General features: G+C 45.8%; 1 protein-coding gene across 7 annotated transcripts in view; it reads right to left on the bottom strand.

The window, feature by feature from the left end:
• Positions 1-7,588: 7,588 nt before the first annotated feature.
• The window catches only part of SGMS1 (sphingomyelin synthase 1), a 99,430-nt gene continuing 94,923 nt past the window's right edge, over positions 7,589-12,095 (bottom strand). For all 7 annotated transcript variants that reach the window (XM_040605813.1, XM_040605816.1, XM_040605814.1 and 4 more), the window contains one exon: positions 7,589-10,129. In XM_040605813.1, coding sequence (XP_040461747.1) covers positions 9,950-10,129 — 180 coding nt within the window. In that variant the 3' untranslated portion in view covers positions 7,589-9,949. The remainder of the gene's footprint in view (positions 10,130-12,095) is intronic.

The raw sequence follows: 12,095 nt of genomic DNA, 5'->3' as shown, positions 1-12,095 counted from the left end.
TTTTTGAAAAAGTCTCTTAAATAAACCCCACAATCTTCCACCAGATCCTGTGTTCACTGAGTGGCTAAGAGAAATGCTGCAGCCTGGAACCTTGCAGCTTTTCTGCTGCTCATGCATTCAAAGCACGTCAGAAAACAATATCATCATCATAATGAAGGTCAATTTCGGAAACTCAGTGTGAGGAAAGTGCACCCCATTGCATGTCCAAGTGCCGTTCTCTCCTGACTAGAAAAAATGGTTGTGACAGTTTTCCAAGATAAGACTCTGTATAGATGCTGGCTTTCTTCATCATTTGCAGAGCTCTTTGGGTTTGCTTTTTAAATACTGTTCTTCCTCTTTGGACAGAGGTTTATTTTGGATTAAAGATTAACAAGAAAAATTATTCAAAATACAGCTATGGGAAAATATTCTATTTCCACTTCCGATACAACCTCTGGTGACCTCTGATTCATCCTGCTCTGGCACCTGAGAGTCACATCAAGGGCTTCAGTCTTGCCCAGTGGGAACTGGCACCTGTAGCAAAAGGCCTTTTACCCTTCCTGTAAGCATCTGCATAAGGCAGAAATAAGCCTCTAAAATAGATTTGGACATTTCCATGTGTCCTTAGATGTGTTAGTAAATAAAACCTACTGCAGATCCCATTTCTCTGCCGGTGACCAAACCACATATCTACCCCAAAGGACTGGTTCCTTGTTCAGAGCAGTGGGCAGTCTCCATCCTCGGGGATGGCCCTGACCCGCCTGGACACGGCCCCAGGCAGCCTGCTGCAGCTGCAGTGTTGGCCCTGCTGTGGCCCAGCTGTCGCAGGGGTGGAGATGGGGTAGGATGGACATGTGATTTAGAAAAGGAAGAGTGAGGAAAAGCCTCTAATTTTCCTGGAGGTAACAGCTGTCTTATGGTGGGTCTGGCATGGAGCTTGGTAAAGCTCATGCCTGCAGGATATGCCCGGGAGGTGATATTCCTGGAAACAATGAACCTGCAGAAAAAAATCGCTGACATGAACGTGGTCTTGGAAAGGTTGTAACAAGAAACATTGTTAGCAGAGAGCCAAGTAGTCATCCCAATTTGCTATAGGTGACCTTACTTACTAGCTTCTTTTGCTATGGCAAGCTACAGCAGTCATGATCATTGCTGAATTTCACCTAGCAAATTTTCTAGTGACAACAAATCTAACATTACAGGCTTCCTTCCTCCCCGTTCTTTCTCCAAGTGCGGCAGTGGCAGCCAGCTGCACAGCACCGCAACCTGTCCCGATAACCAGTATCACATCACCAGCCACGAACACATCTGCACAATACACAACTACAGTTTTCATTTTCCAACTGATTAAACTGCAAAAGTAATGCTAAAAGAAGCAAACATCAGTCCTATGAAATCCCAGTGAAATCTCATGCAAACTTACCTAAGATCCCTCGCGTGTCCCTGTGTCTAGAGGAATGTCTCCCAGCTTGAGACCTGTTTCAAGCTGAAAAGTTCAGCTTGAAAGTTATTGCTTTTATAGCCCTGTGAGTCAAGCACTGGGCAAGATAAGAAGCAATCAATCTATAAAACCAGCAATGGCTGCTGCTTCCCGTCTGGCTATGACTCCTAATCCTCATGGAAGAACAGTCCCCAGGGTTTCCAAACTCTACTAGGAGAAGAATTTGAACACAGGATTATATTTTAAGTGTATTTTCATTTGTTAAAAATGTTATTGATTGAAAACCAGCTTTTTGCATCTGTTTTCCTTTTTGAGTCCCAGATGTGAGGAGGGGAAAGCAATTATGAGGCCTCTTAGATAATGTTGTTTATTTAATAAAGAATGGCCAAAGTCCTTTTTTACGTGGACGCAGAAGGATCCTGATGGCAGGAGATAATGTTTCTGCACGGAGATGTCAGCAAACAGCTGCTCAGGTGTTGGCAGGGACACACTGGAGAGTGATCCAAGCAGCACCATGTAGATTTTCTTCCCCACCTTTCCTGGTCAAAATGCTCACGTGTCTACTCCAAGCAGCAACAGGTAGCTCCACTGGGTGAAAGGCTGAAGTCAAGGACGTGATGGCCATGCTTGAGTACAGCCCCATGCCCGGCCTGCCACACAGACTGACCCGGAAGCACCAAGCAGTAGCACAAGATCTCTTGAGCTCTTCAGTTGACTGCCCAACACCTGGGATGTGCAGTGATTTCCTTCTGGAACACCTTCTGCCTCCACTGGCCAATGCAGCAACTGAGGTGTTTCACCACGATCTGAGCTGGGCTTAAGGCTCCTCAAATATTTCTTTGGAAATCCTGAGGATGGTGAACAGGTTGCCAGACCAGGTGGGTATTAGTGCAGCTGCCTTCAGTTGCGTCATGGTTTAACCCCGGCCAGCAACCAAGCACCATGCGGCCGCTTGCTCACTCCCCCCACAGTGGGATAGGGGAGAGGATCAGCAGAGTAAAAGTAAGAAAACTTGTGGTTTGACTAAGGACACTTTAACAGATAAAGCAAAAGCCACACACGCAAGCAAAGCAAAACAAGGAATTCATCCAGCACTTCCCATGGGCAGGCGGGTGTTCAGCCATCCCCAGGAAAGCCGGGCTCCATCACACGTAACAGTTACCTGGGAAGACAAGCACCATAACACTGAATGTATGTGTCCCCCTCCTTCTTCCCCCAACTTTATATGCCGAGCGTGATGTCCCATGGTATGGAATATCCCTTTGGCCAGTTCAGGCCAGCTGTCCTGGCTGTGTCCCCTCCCCATTCCTTGTGCCCCTCCACCCTTCTTGCTGGCAGGGCCTGAGAAACGGAAAAGTCCTTGACTTGGTACAAACATTACCCAGCAACAATCAAACCCACCTGTGTTCCATCAACACCGCTCACACCAAATCCAAAACACAGCACTGCACCAGCTAGTAAGAAAAAAATCAACTCTATGCCAGCTGAAAGCAGGGCAAATTGCTTCATGAAACCTCTGGTTCTTCTGGTAAAGTTAAAGCTGCCACCCCCAATCTAGGAGAGTTCATCCCGTTGGGTTCAACAGGAGCTTTGGTCATGGACATGCCTCTTGCCTGCTCACAGGAGCTGTCGGAGCTTGGGCTAGAGTGACACAAGGAAACACAGCTAAAGCCAGCTCTAAATATATCACTTAAGCTCAGGACCCCTTTCTGTGGGTACAGGTGAAACCTCAAATTGCAATGGGAAAGCAAGAGGAGGACAAAAGTGATGCCAAATGGACGTAAATCCAGAAGAGGAGGCCCATAAAGAGCTGCACAACAAAAGCCTGCTGCAGTGCCAGCACTGGGCTACTTGGCGTCCCTTGGTGGCCTCAAGCACCTGTCCTTGCACATGTGCTAAATAGCCGGTTGGCAGAGATATTTTCCAGGACAGACACCAACAGCTCTGTGGGACGCAGCATTTGGGTACTTGCAGCTTATGGGGAGACAGCACGCTGTGGTGTGGAAATGCCACGGGTCCATAGCGTAGCTCAGAGCTGCTCCTGGTCATAGGATCAGACCTCTTTGTGGTGGTAAATGGTGACATTCCTACTGGACAACTTGGCTAGGAGCAGGCATGGAAAGTTTAGAAGGGCAGGTTGAACTGGGAGAAGGGCAAAGGTAGCAGAACTGGAATGATTCCAGTTTCTGAACTTGAGGGTCACGCGCAGATCACTGAGCGATAGCTGAACCGAAGGCATATTTACCGACCGTTATTGAAATGTCATCCCGCGATGCGGTATGAGCAAGGACCCTCCTGCCCTTCTGGACAACCAAGTCCAGGCGTTTTTTTGCTGCTAATACTCGATTGATGTTCGGACATGGGAACACTCAAAAATTCCCCAGATCACGTGCCTTAAATCTATTCACAAATTAAATGCAAATGGATTAAAGCTTCACCACAAATGGAAAATGTTTTGGTGTCAATCATAGAAGCAGCAGCAAAAGGCCAGACATGCATTCCCTGTCTCGTACATAAAGTTACTGCTTTCAAAGCTGAAGCATCCCCCTTACTGCCCCCATAGCCTGGCTGAGGTTTTCTACGAGTTAAAATGCAGAATGGCATCATGCAGAGGTCGCGTGACAAGGCATGGACGGGTCACCCCTTCCATGGGATGGACAGGGGTAGAAGCGAACAGCCATGGAAAAGTGCCATTTTCACTTCCCTGAACAGCAGCACAAACTGAACGACACAGAGGGCACTGGAGCAAGTATCAAAACCTCTGCCAAAAAGGTAATTGTGGATTTAACAACAAAAAAGTAACCTGGGTGCCAGATGAAATGGAAATGTATGTTTCAACCACTGTGCCAAAACACAAGCAATGCATGGCAGTACACTGAAGGGCTAAAAAATAATAAATGCGAGTATCCCTCGCTGCTGAAAGGTAGAGCTGCGTCTTCTAGCCAAGAGGGAGACATCAGTGCAGAGAAACAGATAACGTCCTGAGCTCCTTGCCCACTCCACTTTCCTTTAAGCCTATAAAATATTAAGTGGAAAAGAGAAAAAAAAATCACCTTGGAAAGAGAGCCAAGGCTTGCTCACCCAGCAGCGGGCTGCCCCAGCCAAAGCACCCTGCTGGGCAGCAATAAACCCCCCTGTTCTGCACCCAGATTCGCAGCGCAGACTCATGCGCCCAGTCTGCTCTGCCTGCAAGAAGCAGAGATGAACCGAAATTAACCCAGAACAAAGGGTTGCTCAAATAACTTATATCTTTTTGACAGGAAAAATGAAAATCTGTGCTTATGGCAACATCATGCTGTGACTGGGGTGTGTTGTGGCCACAGGCAACCAGCAGTGAAGCCCAAGCAGAAGCGATTATTAGCCAAGGTAGGGAGTACGTCGGCTAAAGGTCACCCAGAACGTCATAAATAGGTCCAAAAAGAACCCTTCACCTCCATGGCTGCTTTGCAAAGCCCAAGGAGGGAGATGCATTAAAGCATTACATGGGCAAGAGTGGGGCTTGGATGAATTGCTTTGACCTTCCCAAGGGGTGAAGGTACTCTGCACGAAAGCTCTTGCAGCAAGTTGTCCCCATTGTGTTAAAGGGGATGGGACCAACTCCAAAGTGGCTGTATCCCATGGCACTACCTAAAGGATTGTCCCAGTCATCAGAGAGGGGTGATCAAAGGAGAAATCCTTATTTTGACAGAGGTCTTCTGAGAGCAAAATCGGTTAAGAGATTTCTAAGTCTAAGCTGGCTGCACTTTGAGTGCTTAGGAGCGTAGGAGACATCACAAACCCTTCAGCAGCCAGCTTTGGCTTCAGCCTATCATCTCCTGGCTGAAGCACATTCCCCCAGGCTAACCCACTCCCCCTTTCCCCCTTTACCGACCTGCAACGAGACCACAAGGCGGCTGGATGCCTTTGGAAGCACTGGTTGCAAAAGGAACACTTCGGTGACATCACCTTCATTCGCACACAAAACAGCATTTATCGGAGCTGTTCCCGGGCTCTGGATCGATGTCTTGCTCAAACACACAGCAGCAGCCCCAAGGGCACAGCACTTACCTGTGATGCGGGGGAGCAGGGGGCAAGCATCGCGCTGGGGGAAGAGCCAAGCAGCACGTGCAAAGCAGAAGAGCTCCGGCACAAGGCTGGGAAAACCCTCTTACCCCCTGGGCCTGGAGACTGAAAAACGGCAATGCAGAACTGGGCAAATTCTTCCCAAGCTACCTCCCGCTGGCTTCTTCTGGGCAAAAATCAGGCAGAAAATGAACAAGGTAGGCTGCTCTGTGCCCACCCATGCCTACATGCAAACTGTGCCGGCAAAAGTAACGTCCAGGGCCAACATGCTGCTGCTGAAAACCGTCTGCAGGTCAAGCTGGGGGATACTGGCCTGCTCCCAAACCTCGCTAGAGATGTGGTTATTTATTTAAGAAAGGTTGCAGAATGGACGTGCAGAAAGTGTCACACCCAAACCCTGCTGCTCACCAGCATTCCCTGCCAAGCCTACAGTGCACACAGACAACCAGTGGCAGAAATGACATTGAGATAATGCGCTGGAAAACCAGTATTAATTTTCTACAAGATGTGTATTCCTGCCAGGTTACAGAGAAGATGCATGGTGAGAGCATGCTGCATAACACAAAGGGTTAACTTCTATTTTGGTCGCCTGGCTGTGGAAGGAGTCCTTATCAAATGGTCAAAAAGAAGCCATAAATCCTTCCTGCAAGTATTTGCTGCCAGCATCTACTGAATTGGATGGGAAAGTTGACAAAACAGGAACTCACGGTGGCTTGTCTTTGGGGAACACAGACACCCTGGCACCAGAAGGATAAAGCCATCAGGCAGTACACTGAGCTGCCCTCTGAATAAAAGCAGGCGGGGTGGGGGGGTGGGGGGGGAGGCTGATGGGGGTTAATTGCTCTTTTCAGCATACAGAAAACCAAAGGGATCATTGCCCTTGCTCGGCTTGTGCTCCTCAAAACCCCTCCCATTCCTGTATTTTAAGGTCTTAAAACTTCCCCCACCTGGAAGGACTAAAAGCCTCATCGAGATGGATCTCAGCAACACCGAAGTCCAGCCTCCTGGCAGAGAATTCTGTTTGTCCAGGACTCAAGACAATTGCCAGGTTCTTCTCCACCTTATGCTGTCTTTCTCCAGCCTTTTCTGGTGGACACCCCTTTCAAATTTCAGCCTCCTGTAATCTGCACTGGACAACATGGTAAGGCTTACCCCACCGCACACAAACCAGGCTCCAGTCTACCCTCCTATAGATGCCCTCAAACCAAAGAACTCCATGTCCAATTACAAGCCAAGAGAAGATGGTTTTACTGGCACAATGTGGGAAGAGCCATTAGCTCTGCTTGCTTTGATAAAGGCAGCACACCTCTGGATTTCAGCTCCTTTACTGACTTCTTGCTCCACACTGGCCCAAGTCTGATGGACATCAATGGTAAAGGTCCACGTGCACCCAAGCAGCATCAGCTTCCCTACCCAAGCTTCCCAACTGCACACGCACAATGCACCCGTGCACCAGCGCCCCAGGGCAAGGGGACAGTGCACTTGGTGGTTCAGCCTCTAACTGGGACCAAGACTGCCCCAGGAAGTTTCCCAAGGGCCTCACCCCAGAAATACAAAGTTCAAAAGGCAAGCATGCCATGTACAAAGTCTCCAGAAGACCACCATCATCCCCTGGCTACACTTCTCCAGAGAGCAAAGGCCAAGAGTTGCTGTAGATGTACCATACCCGAGTGGTTCGGGGTATATGCAGCTGAAGTGCTCGACGGTGGGAAATTTGGGATCCCAAATCCTTAGCATATGCTAAACAATGAGTGGCTGCACTCCACGCACTGAGCCTAGCAGCGTTAGCATCGTCACAAGCCATTACCCATCTTAAAAAGCTGGTGCTGCCGAGCAGATACTCACAGGGAAGGAGAACAAGGCAGCACAAGTGCCACAGTCTGGAGTTAACACTGATGCACAATTTTGTCCCGCACATATTCCCTGGGACCCCTCCTCCAGACTAGGCAGCACCCAGAGCAACGCCACACTGCTGAGCTCCATGTCCCTGCTTGCCCAGACTTAACTCTCAAGACAGCACGCTTTACCAAAGCACAGCTCTGCTGTGAAGAAAACGAAACCATTTTAGCAAGATCCATGCAGTAAGTCAAACACTACAATGCAGAATTCAGCAGATTCCATTTAATGTCATGTGCATATATCCATACATTTACTTATGTCAATGGTTTTGATGTGCGTGATGCCAGGTCTTGAAAAATCTACTCATTCATTTACGTCTGGGAGCGTGAATTCTCTCGAACAATCATCTTGGGGTGGATTTGCTTTTTTTTTAAACATCAGCTCTCAACCACACAGTTGCAAAGATAATACATGGATTGAAGGCAAAGCACGCAGAGCTGACCCTAAAATTCGCAGACAGCTCTGCAGGTGCTGTTGCAAAGGATTTTGCCAAAAAGCATCGGGTGTGAAGAGATGCCATCCCTCCCAGGGAGAAAAAGAACTGGTAAGAGATGGCTTAGTCTTGTCTAGCATCCCAAGCAACAGCAAGGCAAAGCAGCAGAAGTAACAACCCGCAATTCTTCAAGGAAGTTTTTGGCCAAGGCTGAGGAACAGGGCAGAGAAGTAGAGATAAACCACCACCACCCAGAAAAAAGAAGCAATAAATTACTTTCACCACCACGTACTCATAGAAATTTCACTCTTTTGTTTGGGTTTTTTTGTTTTTTGTTGTTGTTTAAGTGACAGGACTGATACAGCCCTGGGTCACAGATGGGCACCCTGCAACGAGCTCCGTCCCAGCAGTTTGGGGGTAGATTTTTCAAGCCCTGGTGATGGCTCCCAGGAAGGCTTTCTCCCATCCACCCCTGTCTCCCACACTATCAGAATCTATTGCATAGCATTTATTTCAGATAAGGCACTGTTTTGCCCAACGTGAACAGCAATTCAAAATCAATGCAGTTTCCATACAGTCCAAATTTGATGGCCTACAGTGCAATAACACATAAAATTAAAGGCAAGGTTTGGAAGAATAAACCCAGCTTTAAATTTAAACTTAATATTAAAAAGATAAAGGAAACTACATTTTTCAAAAGCCTTTTTATTTTCCTTCACCATTGTTGTTTTACAATACAAATATCACCTTGTGAATACACAAAAACCCTACAGAAGATAACTCTGCTTCACGTAAAATACAGAATGGATATATATATATTTATATATATATTTTCTCTTCTTCATTCTTTAAAAAAACTATTTTGTTCTGCACATTGGCAAGTTTAGGATAGAGTACTTCCCCAAACATACAGTATGTATGGTAGGAGTGAAACTTATAATTAATTACATGCAGTTTCTGCACAAATATTTTAAAGAAATAGATTATTTTTGTTGTTTTTCAACAACATTTCAATACGGGATGGAGAAACCATTCGTAGTTCACTCAGTGATCATTTGTAAAATTCTTAAAAAACAGGATTTCATGGCTGTTTTTATTTTTAAAATACAGCTACCAAGTAGACAATAAAGTGATACCTTTTAGTTTGACCTGCCCACAATGTGTGAGCAAGATCGGACCCTTTATATTTGTGTTCTTTTCCCCCTACACATGGCAATTTCAACATTATAAGCAAATTTCCAGTTTAATTTAGCTATAAATGCAAAAATTAGTAATTATACAGTATATATAATTCTGCTTTCATGGAATACTTTATTTTAAATAAAAACATTTAAGACTGCCTACTGACCATACAATCAAGACAAGAAAGGCACTAGAAACATAGACAAATCTCTCTCTCCCAAGAAGCATTTTCTTTAAATTTTAACTCTCTATTCTCTGACATGTAAAAATCTTTTTAAATTTAATTTTCATACACATTTTGAAAAATAAAGTTAGGAAATACTTAGAAAATCACTTTACAACCTTTTTCTTTTTTTCCTTTTTTTTTTTTGCACTTTTTGACACAGTCACCGCAGATTCTACAAAAATCAAGATTACCAAACCTTCCTGTGTCTATCATCTTATTCATAGCGTGACGCAACAGGTAGAAAGATTTCTCGATTTTACCCAAGGCAGGTATTTAGAAACCTTCATATAGTAATTTGCTAGAAAATGGCTTACAGCCCAATCTTTGGGGCAAGAGATATGAAAAGTATGTTTTCCCAAGAAAATAATATGCTTTATTCCCAGACGTGACTGGAAAGACCAGAACTTATGATATAAAAGCTTTCATTTATGCTGTCGCATCATATACAAAGGAACATGGTGATGGGTGAATGTAAATCCCAAATCTATTAACAAGAAATGTATAACAGTGCATGATAAGTTAGATTTTCTTTATTGTTGTCCAACGCAGATCCTTTGGAGAGAAAAAAAGATCACAGTGCTTACCAGGTAACTGAATAGATTAAGTCAAGGGAACTGTTAAAAGAAAGGGTTAGGGAGCGGTTGATTTTTTTATGGCATCTTCTCGTACAGAGTTCTTAGCACTTGGGACAGGTCCTTTCCCCCCCGTTTTGTCCGTCGACACGCTGTTATGTGTCATTCACCAGGCGGCTGTATTTCACCTGCCTGCCCCGGTGCAGCACTGGCCAGGGGCAGGGCCAGTGGTAGGAGCGAGGTACAATTCCTTGGACATTCTTTTCAAAGTACTGGAAGGGCTTGTACCACCAGACCCTTGCAAGGAGGTTAGTTTGGGAAGCTTCTTTTAGCACCTGCACAAAGATAATCAGAAGAAAGAGCATTACAAAAGAGCACATCACTTACTCGCATGACTTCATCACATGTCGCTTGCTACCGTTCAGCAGTGGCATCTTGCCTACAGTTGCTTCCAAAAATCTCTCAGTATCTAGAAACAACCGCCAAACAGATCTGCATGGACAGAGTCAAAAAGAGCCAAGCTATTTTTCCACAGTCTACCTGCACACACCAAATGCTGCTCCCAAGTGAGGTTCACCCTAGTTTCTAAGACCTCTGCTGTTCTATGGTCCCATAGGAGAAGAATGAATGGCCCAAGAGATAGTGTCTCCTCTCCTTTGGGAATGAAACACAACCAACCCAAAGCACGTAAGTAGCTCAAGAATCACTTTGGAGCCTCACTGCATGCTTACAGAGCAATGAGCAAGGCATGCCTCAACCCATCCGGAGGAGGTAATGAACCCTGCCCTGTCCTCCACATGCTCTTAACCTGCCCCCATCCGCCCTTTTGCTTCTCCTAGCCATGAGCAAGCCACAGCTGAGACACAAGGAGCGGGCAGGCACCAAGGGAGTTATTGAACTACCCTGTCGCACATTTTAGACACCAGAGCAGGGAAGCATTGCATCAGCCCACCAGAAAGTGCAAGCAACGGGGCTTGTATGCTACGCTTTCTTTCCATGTGGTAAACTCACATGTAAAATAAATCCACTATAGCCCTAAGTGGGCTTTTGCTTTTCATTTTAAGGTAGACACAAGCCACAGCCCTCGGCACATAGTCACATCATTCAGCGGGGCAGGGACATTTCCACACAGTAAGGCAAAGGGCTTTTCTGAAGCAAGTACTCATTAATACTCAAGGCAATCTTGACTTCAGCAGCTTCCAGCCTGGAAGCATGGCCACTCAGCACCACCGTTCTGACAGAGCCCAGGAGCAAATTCAAAGTGTGGAAGTTGGTCTGGTGCTGTATGACAAGAGTTACTAAGTCTGGGCACAGATTGCTATCACAGTGGTTCGAAACAGACTGAACATCAAAGTGCATTCTTTGCAATTAGGCATTTGGTAGTAAGAACATACCACAGGGCTGGACTGTGGTGTATTGCTTCAAGCAGCAGCAAAACCACTGCAATAATATGGCACAGTAGCTGTAAGACCTTGATATAATCTAAAAATCTGTACCATCAGAATATTAACTGATGTCCTATCATCATACTAGGTCTTTTCTTAAATGTAATTAACTAAAGTCATATGCTGATAAGCACAATATCTTTCTCCATGTTGCACAGAAAATATCTGGACACCAATTTGCTGTTACAGACCTAAGAGTTAGTTTCTCCTAACTCATTAGGTCTTTCCCATGGATAACAACAGTCTTGTGCGTTTTCTCTCTCATTCCTCAGCACTGTAAGCTCATCACTTATTGATCTAGTTCACTGGCAGGAAAGTAAGAACAAGAATGACATGAGACCTCATTTAGACTGCTTCATTCAACCTTTGAATCATTTACGACTGCTCCCTGGTTGAGTATTACAAACCTTTGCTCTCTTCCATCAAGTACTGTGCCCCCAGCTAAGCAGCTCCTCGTTCTCAGCATTTCCCTCACGGCCCTATTTTTCATGCCTTCCCAGACACAGGCCTCAGGACAGGAGCAGCCTGTTCTCTGCTGCGCTATCCTCCAAACAGAAACTACTTCCCTTGGTCAGGGGAACTTAGCACCACTTGGAAACACTCTGAAAAAATGGTTCATTTTTAGTGAGGTCTCAATACTATTCTTCAACAGACCTGTCATCTAACTACACAGAACAGAAGGAAAATGCAGCTGGCTTCAACAAAGAAAAAACCCAAGGCAAAAACCACCACCACATCCAAATGGTTCGCTCTGCTATCACAAAAATGGCGAACTGGCCAAAATTCAGAACAACTTCAAAAATTGAGGTTACACAGCGGAAGCAAAGAGGCCTGCCTGCCTGTGGGCAGACCTTCA

This window comes from Falco naumanni, chromosome 9 (assembly GCF_017639655.2).
Source record: "Falco naumanni isolate bFalNau1 chromosome 9, bFalNau1.pat, whole genome shotgun sequence".
NCBI lineage: Eukaryota > Metazoa > Chordata > Aves > Falconiformes > Falconidae > Falco > Falco naumanni.
Note: the sequence above shows the minus strand (reverse complement) of the source record. Positions and strands in the feature narration are given on the sequence as shown.